This window comes from Cetorhinus maximus, chromosome 17 (assembly GCF_964194155.1).
Source record: "Cetorhinus maximus chromosome 17, sCetMax3.hap1.1, whole genome shotgun sequence".
NCBI classification, from domain to species: Eukaryota; Metazoa; Chordata; class Chondrichthyes; order Lamniformes; family Cetorhinidae; genus Cetorhinus; species Cetorhinus maximus.
Window position 1 is genome coordinate 92,242,216 of NC_135895.1, and position 13,679 is coordinate 92,255,894.

The 13,679-nt window shown below is 38.9% G+C and overlaps 1 protein-coding gene across 2 annotated transcripts in view; it reads right to left on the minus strand.

The window, feature by feature from the left end:
* Nucleotides 1-8,460: 8,460 nt before the first annotated feature.
* Nucleotides 8,461-13,679, minus strand: part of suco (SUN domain containing ossification factor) — a 73,698-nt gene continuing 68,479 nt past the window's right edge. For both annotated transcript variants that reach the window (XM_078561573.1, XM_078561572.1), the window contains 3 exons: nucleotides 12,348-12,439; nucleotides 10,346-10,404; nucleotides 8,461-10,177 (listed from right to left, as the gene is read on the minus strand). In XM_078561573.1, the coding sequence (XP_078417699.1) occupies nucleotides 9,734-10,177; nucleotides 10,346-10,404; nucleotides 12,348-12,439 (595 nt within the window). In that variant the 3' untranslated portion in view covers nucleotides 8,461-9,733. The remainder of the gene's footprint in view (nucleotides 10,178-10,345; nucleotides 10,405-12,347; nucleotides 12,440-13,679) is intronic.

The window sequence follows — 13,679 nt, forward strand, 5'->3', positions numbered from 1 at the left end:
AATGTGTGCAAAGTACGGTAACCTGGACCTATAAATTACTAGTTCAGTTACATTATCACTATGCCACAATCTCCCCATATATATACAGAATCAGATTACGATTTTTGTCTAAAACGTGAGGATTTGTCTTTATCCAAAACAGACTCTCCTTATAGAAGAGATTCCCACCTTCCCAATATCTAAAGGCTCAGACACAGATTGGCAGAGCCAAGGCTTAGGACATTCCCAAGTGTGTGTGAAGGTACTACTGGGCTTTAATAAACTAAAGTGAAACAGCTTACTATTACAAATCACTAGGAAACTTACTATCCTTACTGCAGCTTGTCGGGACAATGCCTCACAATGCCATCTGGAATCCAGTGTCTCAGCTCCAGGTGACAAGCTTACCTCTCCAGATTCTATTAAGGAGTAAATTAGCTGGTCAATGAACAGCGTTCTACAGATTTGCCTGGTTCAAGTATTAGGGCATTCAGTTAACCAAAGATCATTGACATGGCTTCAAACTTTCACTGTCAGGCCTTTTGACCGCAGAGTCTTGAGCTCTCGCCAAGGAGGACAGCTAGAACAAATGATGAGCTCAGATTTACAGCCCAACAGGAATTTGAGTTCTTTGTAGCAACATGGAGGTGGTGGCATAGTGGTACTGTCACTGAACTAGTATTCCAGAGATCCCGGATAATATTCTGGGGACCTGCAGATGGTGAAATTTGAACTCAATAAAAATCTAGAATTAAAAGTCTGATGATGACCATGAAACTATTGCTAATTGTCATTAAAACCCATCTGGTTCACTAATACCCTTCAGGAAAGGAAATCTGCCGTCCTTACCTTGCCTGGTCTGGCCTACATATGATTCCAGACCCACAGCAATGTGGTTGACTCTTAAATGCTCTTTGAATAAGGGCAATTAGGGACAATAAACATTGGCCTAGCCAGTGACGGCCACATACCATGAGCGAATAAAAGCATGGTTAACAGCACAACATAAAATGGTACTTTGCCGCTATCCTCCTAATCATGCACATTATGCCTAGGGAATCGCAGTTGCATCAGTGGGAGGTGATATGCATCAAGCCCTGAATATGCAAGGGAGTGTTTTTATAACCACCACACTCGTATAACTTAATAGAATAGTGACTTTCCCATCCAAATTTAAGGGAAATTCTGTTCATATACAGCTGTAACCTTTGTTTAATAATGTATTGGCTTTTGCAAATATACTGTTGGAAATGTGGTGAAGTACATGAATTAAATCCGGTTACACCAAACCCAACAACATGAGAAACAATATGCGTCTATACAGCAACTCAACATGGAAAATGTCTCAAGACATTTCACAGAAGTATGATCAAGCAAAAGTGGACATTGAGCCAAAGGAGGAGCTAACAAGGTTATCAAAAGCTTGGTCAAAGATGTGGACTTAGTGGGAAGTCAAGAAGCAAAATGAGAAAAAAATTCTAGGTGTAGGATCTAGAAAGCTGAAGGTATGACCACCAAAGATGGGGCAAAGGAGGGAAATACAAAAAAAGAGGCTAGAGTTGAAGAATGATTTTTAGGAGGATTGTGGAACCAAAGAAGATTAGAGAAATAGGGAAGGCGGCTAAGATGAGATTTAAATAAAAATGATGAAAATCTTAAATTGGAGTAATTGGGGACCAGGAGCTAATGTAGGTCAGCCAGGTTGAACCAGGCTATTTGCAACCTTGGAGTCCTAGTCAATCTCAAGTTAAGTTTCAGACATCCCCAATGCCATTTCCCCAGGTGGCCTATTTTCACCTTTGTAACCTCTCCCTCCTCTACCCCAGTTTAGACGTCGCCAAAATCCTCATTCCGTTTCAACTATTCCAATACTACACTGGTCAGTCTTGCATCCTCCACCTACCCTAAACCTCAGAACATCCAAAGCTCTGCTGTCCATTTCATAATGCTTCACCAAAATTATAATGTCCAACTATGTTGTTAACCTTAACATATACCTCGCATGTCATAAATTACACACTGAAATGAAATGTGCGTGCACTCGCCGATGTCAAAATTTTACTTTTAATTGCCCCAACTTGGTATAGACATAGCTTTTTCTGGGTTGCCTAGATGTCAATCGCTACAAACCAAGGTTTGCTCAACTGCTTAGCATGACGGTCTCTAAAATTCAAGTGAAGGTTAATTCAATAGGTTTACAAGTGATCTTGATAAAGTGCAAACTTAAATATTGAGGCCTTTGTGCTCTGTACAAGCAATATTTTGCACCAATATATGATTCCTGAAAAATAATAATTTCTAATCTCTCCACTCCAATCTGAAAGGGTGGGCTGCCTTCTGTTCACATTCACTCTGTAACCAGTATGTGTGGGAGTAGAGGTTACACTGGCTTATCTTCCCTCCCTCCTCACTACCGAGATAGGAAAGTCATTAAGGGGACAAATGGAGAAACTGTAGTGACTCGTACATTTGGCTAAAGACAGCTCAATCATGTCATAATTGTCATGTCACAAACACGTGATGAGACTCTTAACAGATCCTTATCTATTCAAATTCATTCTCAATAATATAGAAAATGAAGAATAGAGTTGGGTATTGCTTTCAAATGCTCAAAAATTAGCTTCAGATTGTTTTAAAAAAGAGCGAGTTGCTGGCTCAAAGGGCTGACTGGCTTACTGCTACGTTGAAGCTGCCCTGTTTTTATGGTATTCAAATTTCACTATCGGTAAAAGGAAAAGTAACTAATGTAGGCATGCATACAAGAAAGATGTCCCTTGAGAAAAACACTAATGTTCATCTTCTACCTACAAACCCCATTGGTCCAGAAGAATAACACAGACCAATTGGATAGCTCCTTCAAAGAACCAGTACAGGCATGATGGGATGAATGGCCTCTTTCTGTGCTGTATGTTTCTGTGATATTGCCTCGTGATTTGGACAATCCATTTCAATTTGATAGGCATAACAGGTCTAATTATGCACCAAAACATAACGCTAAAAGGATTTAACTTTCAGCAAAACAAAATAATGCATTTGAATATCAAGATAAAAGGATTTACAAATTTTTGATGAAAATTATTTTTCAGGAAATGTAAATGCTCAGAAAATTTGTAAATCTCCAACTGTGTCATACAAAGCAAAAGTTAGGCACTTTTAGGTTTTACCCAGCACGCAAATCCAAATTTACATTGCAGATTACAAACAAATTTATGTGCATAAAACACTTGACCGAGTTTCATGCAATGGGGAAGTCAACATTTGTTTAATGGATTCAGTAGAAAGGATCCACTGCACTAGTTTATTTACACTGGAAATTTTACAAAAAGGTTAAGGATGTGGTGGAATCCACTTACTGGGGACTGCTCAATTACAAATATATTTACAAAGAAGGAAATAGTCAGTGAAAGTATGGACAATTGCACAATACAGTCAAAAATCAAACTAATTTGTTAATAATGCTGTTGAAGAGCTCCATAAAGCATCTAAATGTTTAAATTGCAATATATTTGAAAAGACCTTTTGCAAGATATAGGGTCAACCCATTCCCGATTCATTGCCTTCAAATCTTGCTCGAGACCAGGGACAGTGGCATATTTTTGACTCAATGTTAATTGTCAGACATTGGTTTAAAAGTTAAAATTTAACACTGCCTAAATAACACCCTATAGTTTGTGGACAATTACTGTTTGATAAGGATAAGTTAACACAAGGATATCATTGGCCTGCAACTATTGTTTTGATGAGAATTTTGTCAGTCTAATGAAAAAACTATTGTAAATTTATGGTGGAAAAGGAACCTTGGTTTCTTCGTGCAACATGGCTAACAATGTAACTATTTTATACATTAAAACTCATCTATCACTTTTGAAAAAGATAGGCAGCTTTTAGGATTAATTCTATTAGCAGTTTCTTCCAATAATTTTTTGATGAGAAATATGGGGACAGTTTGGTCAGAAATTGTGATGAATGGTCAAAATAATTTGTTTGCTCGAGTAGTAAAGGAAAAATACATAGGTCATTCATAATACAACCGGATACTAAATTCTGGTGAAAGTTCATTGACCTGAAACTTTAACTCAGTCTCTCCATAGATGCTGCCAGGCCTGAGTATTTCCAGCACTTTTTGTTATTTACTTACTATAAATTCAGGTATGAGGGTCAAGTTTTGATAAGCCAAAAAGTCTTTCCTCATTCTTTAATGTTCTGATATCATCTTCTTGTCTAGGATTGTATTACATTACAGCTCAGGCCCTGCACAATTAATCCCCATTCGTTGCTTTCAATGCATGCAGCATGCAAACTACATGCTGCCTGTTCATTTAAATTATTGTGCAGCCAGTGCTAATTGTGTTGAGTGATTGCACATCTGATGCAAAATCTTGAGAGGGTAGCACAAGTTCAAGGAAGCCTTAAAGGGGAAGTGCAGTTTGCTTAGAGTAGCTGCTGGAAGTCATTCAAATGTGAGCTCGCCGTGAAAGACACAGGAATGGTACAAGCTCCAGGATTTTCTTGCACTGCATTGGAAGCCTTGATGCAAAAGGTGGAGAGAAGTCATCTCTCCACAGGAGGCCCTTCAGATATAATGTGAAAGCAATGGGGCCAAATATTCATGATGCTCAAAGCCAGGATTCTAGCCCTGAGGGCCTGGATGCAGTGTCACAAGAAGTTCAATGATCTCACACGAGGGGTCAGTCAGTGAATGCATCTTCAAATACAATATCCCACCAACTGCACCATATGCCCAGCACTCACCTACCAACAATCCCTATTAATCACAACTCATACCTAATGTTCATATGCTTTACCTCCCTCACACACACACTTAGCATCCTATAACCTTATCTCACAGCTTGCACACACTGCCAGATAATTCAAACATGACAGCCAAATAAATTGCATCACACACTCACTTCCCTTTCTCTCACAGGACAAGGTGGTGAATAACTGGAGGCAGCAGCCCAAACCAGGGACAGGCACAGCTGCATGTCCTTACCCCAATAGAGGGGTTAGTGCCCACCATCATTGGACTAGCCATGAATGAGGTGGTGGTCAGCAGCGGAGTTAAAAAAGCCAATGACATCATAAGGTTCAAACTCAATCCTCCTCCACACGTCCCACAACCCTTTCTGATTTACAAGCTGCAGATAGTGTTAAGTATGCACCACTTGCTTGCCTCCCACTTTCCCACCATTGTGCTTTTCTCCTTTCAGATACCCAAAAACTGTAATCTGCCCAGGGAGTGGAGAAGCAGCAAGAGGAAAAGCAGGAAAATGGTGATAAAGATAGTCACTGAACCTCACACAACCACCTTCTCCAATGCCGATGCTACGTATGCTTTAGAGAATAGCTAAAGATGGGATCAGTATGTGGTGAGCCACCGGCCACGAATGGTCAGCAGGCAGGGCAGGGTACAAGGGTGATGCAGGCTCCAGCTTGCCAAACGGTGAGGTTGCACATGAGTTCTACTGCAGAGGAATCAACTGAGAACCTTGATAGGGCAGGAGATAGATAGATTTGCACATTGAAAAGCTTATGCAATGGCAGGTCTGCCAGGAAGCCTGCAATGAATATCAAGGAGCACAGTGGAGTCCAGCACCAACTTGGCATAGGACATGATGAAAAACTTGAAGCCCATCCTCTCCAGCACTGAAGTAGCCAACTCCTTGAGGACAGTTGCAGGTTAAATTAAGATGCAGTGTCTCACAGCCATGTGTCAGCTTCCATTACAGCACAAATAGAAGCCATCCAACAGCTTGACTGGTGCAGTGGAAGCTCAGACTGAGGTCACGCAAGCACAACTTGCCACCAAGCACTCAGACTGCTGCAATCCTAGGTTGTGTATACCAGCATACGAAAAAGATTAGAGTGACACAGAAGTCCAGCAATCTGCCCTCCAACACATTAGTAAGATTGCTGAGACACCCATTGGTGTCATGGAGCACGGACTTTCCCTCTCAAGATAACAGCATTTGTTCTCCCACCACTGCCTCTCCATCAGTGCTCTTGCTGTTGCCAACCAGCCAGATCAGACGGATGAATGCACATCCAACTTTGCATGGTTAAGGGACAGCATTAATTGGGAACATTGGTTCAAATCATTATTTATTGATTTATATCACAAATCTGCCTATATTGCTCACTTCTGGCAGACTCCCTATGCACGGACTAACACCCTCACCAAAATGGTACCTGGTGTGGCTAGTACCAATGCACTTGGGCACTGTGAACACCATCTTGAAGACAAAGTGGCACTCAGTGAATAAATTGTGGACTATGGAGCTAAATTTTGCAGCCTTAATATTTTTTAGTCTCTGTTCAAGTCTTTCACCTCATTTTGTTTATGAGGAGATAATTTTTTGCTACACCACAGGAAGATAAGTGATTAAAATTAACTTCCAATTTGTTATTCACAATTGCACTGGCACCATCTATTGACGTATTTTAGTAATGTCTCAGTAGCTCACAGGGCGAAGGTATCATGCTGTGTACTAATATGAGTCTCAGCTTAGAAACATTTCGGATTTGGCTTCAACGTAACTGAACTGAGGGAGAAAGCTCAAAAACAAACTAGAAACTTCGATGATGCAGCAAAAAAGTCCCCCTCTTTCTACTGCTTGTCAATTCTTAACTGTTTAAGTATCTGCTGTTCCATATCATCCTACCATGGAAAAGAACAGCATTACCCCACAACACATTTTCAGTTACCAGATAAAGCAAACAAGTAACTATTTAAATTAAAAAGGAAACTGGCGTACTCCAATACCAACTAGCCACTTGATGGGAAAACCGCACCTGATGCAGTTTGGTAACAGTGAAGCCAAAAACACGTTCTTTTAAAAGAAAAATAACCAAACTTCAGTCATTACACGTGAGCATTTGTTGGTGTTGAGCAACGTACTAACCACCCTTATGGTACTTCTGTTTAAATAACCTCTCTCTCTCGATTGTGCCAATTTCCCAAAAACGAGGAAAAAACAAACCATGAATAAAAGAGTCCAGAACTGTACAATCAATTTTATGCATTTAATTTTATTCCTTTATATTCCAGTCAGATCCAAGTCAACTTATGGTGGTGATGGTGGGCAGGGGAGAGAATGATTGAAGACTGGTCAGGCATCCAATGCAACTGAGTCCAAACAGTTCTAAAGAATTAACTAAAACTATCACTGTGCATTTTAAGGTAATTCAGTAATTATTTTACTTTTTGAGCCAAATCCTGATTAAAACTAGGTCACCAACGAAGTGCATGTAAATGGGTTGCAATGTTCTGATGAATTAGCATGGGAAATGGCTACCACCATTGTGGTCTAAATTGAAAATGAAAAAAGTGGTGCGGCTAGACAACTCGAAAAATTGGTATCATTTGAGACTCTGGTCAGTGGACCGGAATGAAATGCCATGGATATTTGGTCAAAAGGCATTTAATATGCAAAACAGGTCTGCTGGAGCAGAATTCACACGATTGTCCCTTGTATCAGTAGAACAACCTCGAGTGTGATAAAGTCTCAAACAACTACCACTAGCTCCACCTATAAGCAGCTGATAAAGGTCAATGTCCAAGATGGGCAATGAGAGTACAAACATCAGACAGTCTGATTAAGTTGGTCAAATCTAGTGCTTGCCAAGTGTCATCTTTTTAGAAAATTAGCACAACTGAAAGCGAAGTTATTTAAACAAGAGTCTTTATGTAGAGTTACCATATGGAACATTAGTACATTGCCAGGGCTCTACAGCAACAAATGCTCAATTAAAATTCTGCCTAGTCATCATAGTGTGTTTAAATTTACACACTGTTCTGAAGTTACTAACAAATAACAAAAATAGCAGAAATTAGCAATGGATGGGGAGCAGCAGAGAAGAGGTGCATGTACACACTGCGTGCAAGATCAGGTGGAGAAAGGAAGCAAGAGAGAACAGTATTGTGAATGTGTAAGGCTAGAAAAATAAGGAAAGGCAAAAGAGATACACACGTGGACAGACAGGAGACTTGAGAGAGAGATCCTATTAGCTAAGGTGAGAATACAAAGGAATGAAGGGGAATGACATGTGCAGAGAGCAAGGAGGAATGAAATTCAACTTTGGGATAGGAGATAAGAAAGGGAAGAGAGCATATTTATAGTTTTTATAAAAGGTCTTTGTCTCATAACTGTCATGTCAGTCATTAAGAGGAGGATTGGATCAGAATTATTTTCAGGACTGAAATTAAGCATGGAAGTTCAACATCGAACAGATGAGGGGGGTTATCCATTAAAAGATAAGCATTGGGGAAGATTTTTCAGTCCATAATACTAATCTTTTGGGTACTGGTCAAATCTGCAAGCAAAACCATGGGATATCACACTAGTACACTGAAACAGGTTCAGTCACTTAGGCAAAAGCGCAAATGATTGCAAATGCAACATTAATAATGACAAGAAAAAAGCACCATCCATGAAACATAGACCACCCTTTAGCTTGATTGCATAATAACAAAAAGATACAAATGTTTAATTTTTTTTATTAGTTCCTGGATCTAATAAAAAAGGAGGGGCAAAAGGAAATTCAACTTATTTTAACAGAGCAAAGACAATAAAGTGTTCAGTTTTATTTAGAAATTCACAGTTTTCTAATGGCACTACAGCTGTGCAGTCACATTATGCTCATGTATCCACAGTGTTGTGCATAGCACTCAAAACAACAAGTTTTAAAAACATATAAATAACGTTACTTAACTTTGGACCTGCTCGCGAAGGTCCATAACAAACGGTCCTCAAGTGCTGTGAGTGGCTAACGTGCAGATCAGTTGGGTAAAATTACCACCACCAGAGGCAAACTCGATGGGTTAGAGGTGGGCGGGGCACAGAACACATGAAATCCAGTATTAAATTAGTTACGTTACAAGATTTGACAAACTTCAATTGAGCAAAAGACACTGGAATAAAAAAAAATGAAAGTGCACATTGAACTATAAGTTAACGATTTGACATCATGTATGTTACGCCATTAAAGAATGCTCTCCTCGAACACTCACTCATTCATTCACAAATATATACATTCAAAAAAACTTTCATACCTTTCTAATATATATGCCTCAGAAATAAAAACACTGTACCAAGATGTGAAAGTACCAGGTGAAATGCAAACAAATCTGTAGCCAATTTAGAAGTAGTCGGCTCACCTACAATAAACTAAATTTGAAGTTGATTTGCAGAAAAATAATTTTCATTGGAACCCTCCCCCATTACCTTTTTCATTTGACATTTTTGGAATTTAAATCCACCTGACTATGAGCAGGCCATCTCTACAGCACTATAGTGTTACACTGTCAAATTCTGTATAATTAAAAGGAAAGCTGAACACAAGGTAAATCAGAGATCGATTATCTCCGTCTTTCAGCTACATTATAAATATACAAAGGCACAAATATGGAAAGGTGCAAGAACGAGGAATACAGCTTGATGCAGAAATTATGCATTAATCCCTGTTCCATCCATAACCAGTTAATTATGCTGATTCTTAATCCAGTTAATTCCACGGCATCCCCTTGCAAAAGATCTGGGAGATTCTTGTCTCTTGTACCCTTCAAAACTGACTTGTAGAATGCTGCTTCCCATGAGACAGATAAAAAAGTGCAACCCTCTCCACCCTGAAGACAGACTCTCGCATCGGTAGACTAGTAGCCTGAAACTCAGGCATTGCAAGGTTGAAAGCACCTTGTAAACCATAAACGCAGAACAGGAAGAGGCAGTTCCAATCCAAAGTCGATAAATCACAATCACACGTGGCCCGAAACTGTTGTGACACCAAATGCTCCCACTGTAATATCCTTGTTTCCTTTTATTATATCATGCAAACTTGGCATTGATCCCGATTTAGTCTGTATCAAGTTACTAATGAACTTCCCTTGATCTGTGACCTTTGACTTCTTCCTTTTCAAAGATCGCTTTTCAGTTTTAGTCTTTTGCGGTTGTCCATTGCAGAGGCTTGTGCACGCTGAAATGCCGCAAAAATAGGATTCTTCTGATTGCGATGAGGTCTCTGAGCCCCCTTCAGATGGAGGGCCTTTGTGAGAAGAACTGTAGACAACACCAGTGCTAGAAAAGTCACTTGGATTTGAAAGAGGTTTGCAAGGTTTTATCCCTCCATTAACCATTGGGATGACAGACTCTGTGGGTTTTACAGTGTGAACCTTCTCGATTTTTGTTCTGCAGCGTTTTTTCTATTTAAAAAAAATCAAAATGAAAACGTACAACTTTTGTTAGTTAACAAAGAGAAATGAAAATATTCAGTACATATCTCTTCCGTTATTCAGACTAAAGCATTGGTTGGTTAAGCTATAGTTAAAACTTGAGTCACCAAAAATACTCCAAGGTAAATAACACAGTACCTTTTTATTGTCTTGTAAAAACTTTAGTGGTTCTACAATGTACAAGTCATCTGGACCCACTAAAAAGAGAGAAGTTAGTACAGTTATTAGCAATGTGAAATGGGGAAACAAGAATTCACATTTTCTAAAAACAAAAAACTACTGCGGATGCTGGAAATCCAAAACAAAAAACAGAATTACCTGGAAAAACTCAGCAGGTCTGGCAGCATCGGTGGAGAAGAAAAGAGTTGAAGTTTCGAGTCCTCATGACCCTTCAACAGAACTAAATAGGTTCCAGTTCTGTTGAAGGGTCATGAGGACTCGAAATGTCAACTCTTTTCTTCTCCGCTGATGCTGCCAGACCTGCTGAGTTTTTCCAGGTAATTCTGTTTTTGATTCACATTTTCTAACTCACTTATAAATTAGGTGGAGACACTTACGAAAATAGCACATTTATGTAAATTTACAATTTGCCTATTAAAAGTTGATTAGTTTTCTCTTGCCTGAAAAGAAGATAATGCAACTGATCTCATGTGAAAATAAACTCAAAAGTTCAAATGACTGAATTCAAAGTGAGAAAGAAAAGCATTCAGCTCCTCTTTAGAGCTCATGTATAGTGATTCTAGCATAGCCAGCCACCTGTTCATGCCTACTCTAGTGAATACCTATTTTCTTCTCCATCTTTCTGGAGAGAAAAATGTTAGTGTTAAATGACCCTACATCCTGCTCAACAAATCTAACCCGACAATGTCCACAAGGTGGAACATTCCCAAGATATTCAACATTGCTTTATACGAGTACAATTGCATTAAAATAAGCTCATTAATTGTCTTTTTCCTATTTCAATAGCATTAATGGAGGGTTGGGGTATGATGCAGGGGAAAGGTCAGCTACACTTGCCTCCCACCTCATCATTTTAACCATTCTGACTTTAAATTGTGCTCGCCCCTGGAGGCGGAAACGGAAACATATTAGGGAAGCAAAAATGTTCTAATGCATGCAATCAACTGGCCCTAAGGCAAGATGAATTTAAGATATGTGCAGTTTAAATTGCTAAGTAGGAAGAAGGCATATCCAACATCACAAGAACACCTGGGAATTATTGTTTTGAGTTAGACAGAATTAATTATAAATAAATTTGTTAAAAAAATATTTACACTCAATGACGTGGCAGTCACTAACAAGGCTGCCATTTTCCTGAGGTGATGACATGCTGCTTCTTGAACTGCGGCAGGCCATGTACTTTGTAGTGGCCCGAAAGGCCACTTCAGAGGGTAGTTAATAGTCAACCAAATCGGAGGCAGAGGTCAGATCAGTTATGGGCAGGAAGCTTCCTTCCCTAAAAGGGATTTAGTGAAGCAACTAGGTTTCTAATGATTTTGAATTAAAATAGCTGGAAATAAAATTCGGCCATCATGGGATTTGAATTCGTTTTTTGGATTATTAGTTGAGGTCTCTGGGTTACTGTTCCAGTAACAGTCACTATACTACCCTGCAAATGTCTTGCTTGCAGTTCAGAGACGCTTCTTGTATATTCACCCATTCCAAAATGGGTGCTGAATTCCAAATTATTTTAGTGATTTAGCTAGGTGCAAAGGAACTTTAAAAATTGCCTTCAAACCTGCAACAAGAAACAGCACACATATGCTTATGATGGTCTTTAGTACTAAAATTCTCTCACACATTGCTGTTGTCAAATCACTGAAGTGCAACTTTTATTCAGCAATACATAGTTAAAGAAAAGATTCTGTTCGCACTGAGTTGCCTCGAACTGTACTGCCTTCCGATGATATAGCTCCTCCACTGACTGATTTATTGCTCTGGCCCCTGAACCTTCCCTCTGGTGATGATAAACTCTTCTCTTGTTGATTACCAAGCGCTAACAAATAATGAGGGAAGAAAAACATTAAAATAAGCAAGTGTAAATATCTTAATGGAAAATTTCATATTGGTACTGCTCAGGTTTTCAAATTCAGTGTAGACTTTTATAAGCAACTTAAAATTGATCTTAAATGATATGCACCTTCTGTTGTAGGTAACTGAAAAGACTTTGAACGAACGAGGGGGAAGGAAGTTCGTCTGCGAAGATTCATGTCATCATAGGAAGAAAAACACCTATGCAATATAAAAGGAGCTGCTAAATTATGCATGCCTTCATTAAACATTATTGTTCTTATTTTATCTTAAACATATTGATCAAATTATACAAGTACACTAGATAACTAATTAAAATAAGAATCATTTTATTCCAACAATAAACTTAACAGCAATTTAATGACCACCTGAACTCTCAAACTCACCCTTAGGTAAATGACATAGGGAGCTGCACTGCAAAACCAAGTTCTCAGTGTTTGTTCAAAAATACTGCACCAAGACTGAAGTGCAGCAGAAACATTTTCACACACCATGTTGTGCAAGGGAAAAATCTGGAATACAATTTTTACCAATAGTGTCCCATTTATCCCTTTATTCTACAAAAAACATGTTACAATGTAACTGTGGCTACTGTTAATCAGTTTGTTTGGCTTTAGATAGCATACTAGATTAAAAGCCTAGCTACAGACAAAAATTTAGTTTCAAATTAGTATGGATTGTTGAGGATATTTTGAATACAATTCAGAAGCATTGGTCATCCTTGAACAGGAAGCATTTAACATGGTGTTCCTTTAAAGTCCATCCAAAAAAATCTCACAAAAGCCTCTTAACACAAAACATACCAACTATAATAGCAAGAAGTCTGCAACTGATCTCAAACGTCTAAGGTTAATAAAGGGTTGGATTTCATGATTGGGTGAAGTATTAATGCACTGTAGCGTGATTCATTTCCTTCACGATGCTGAATTCATGATCTAAAGCATGCTGTATATATGGCACGTGGCGGCCAGATACTTGCCCAGAAGTGAGGAGGAAAATCAGAAGTCATTAAGAGGCATTCCCTTGTACGTTCCGAAAGGCTGATTCACAGTAACATTTCACAGGCACAGTAACAGGGTAATTGTGCTCTCAGTCAAAACTGGTGCGGTGCTCAGGAAAATGAGCTTTGGATTTAAGTTACAGCTCTGCAATTTTATTCTAGTACTTGTTTACTTGAGCTACTAAGCTGGAATACCTGCTAAAGCAAACCAGCATAAAATAACTAAAGGATAGTCAGGCTTGATCCCTTTTTATCCAAAACTTCTCAGACCAATAGTTTTTTAAAATGTTAGAGCTTCAGGACTTGGGTGATAATCTAAAATCTGCTTAAATAACTATTGATTTTGATCAGTAATGTTAGCACAACAATTTCTTGTTGATATACTCCACAGGTATGCAATTTGTGCATTTGCACATGGCAGACCTTTTGAAGTATGGTTGA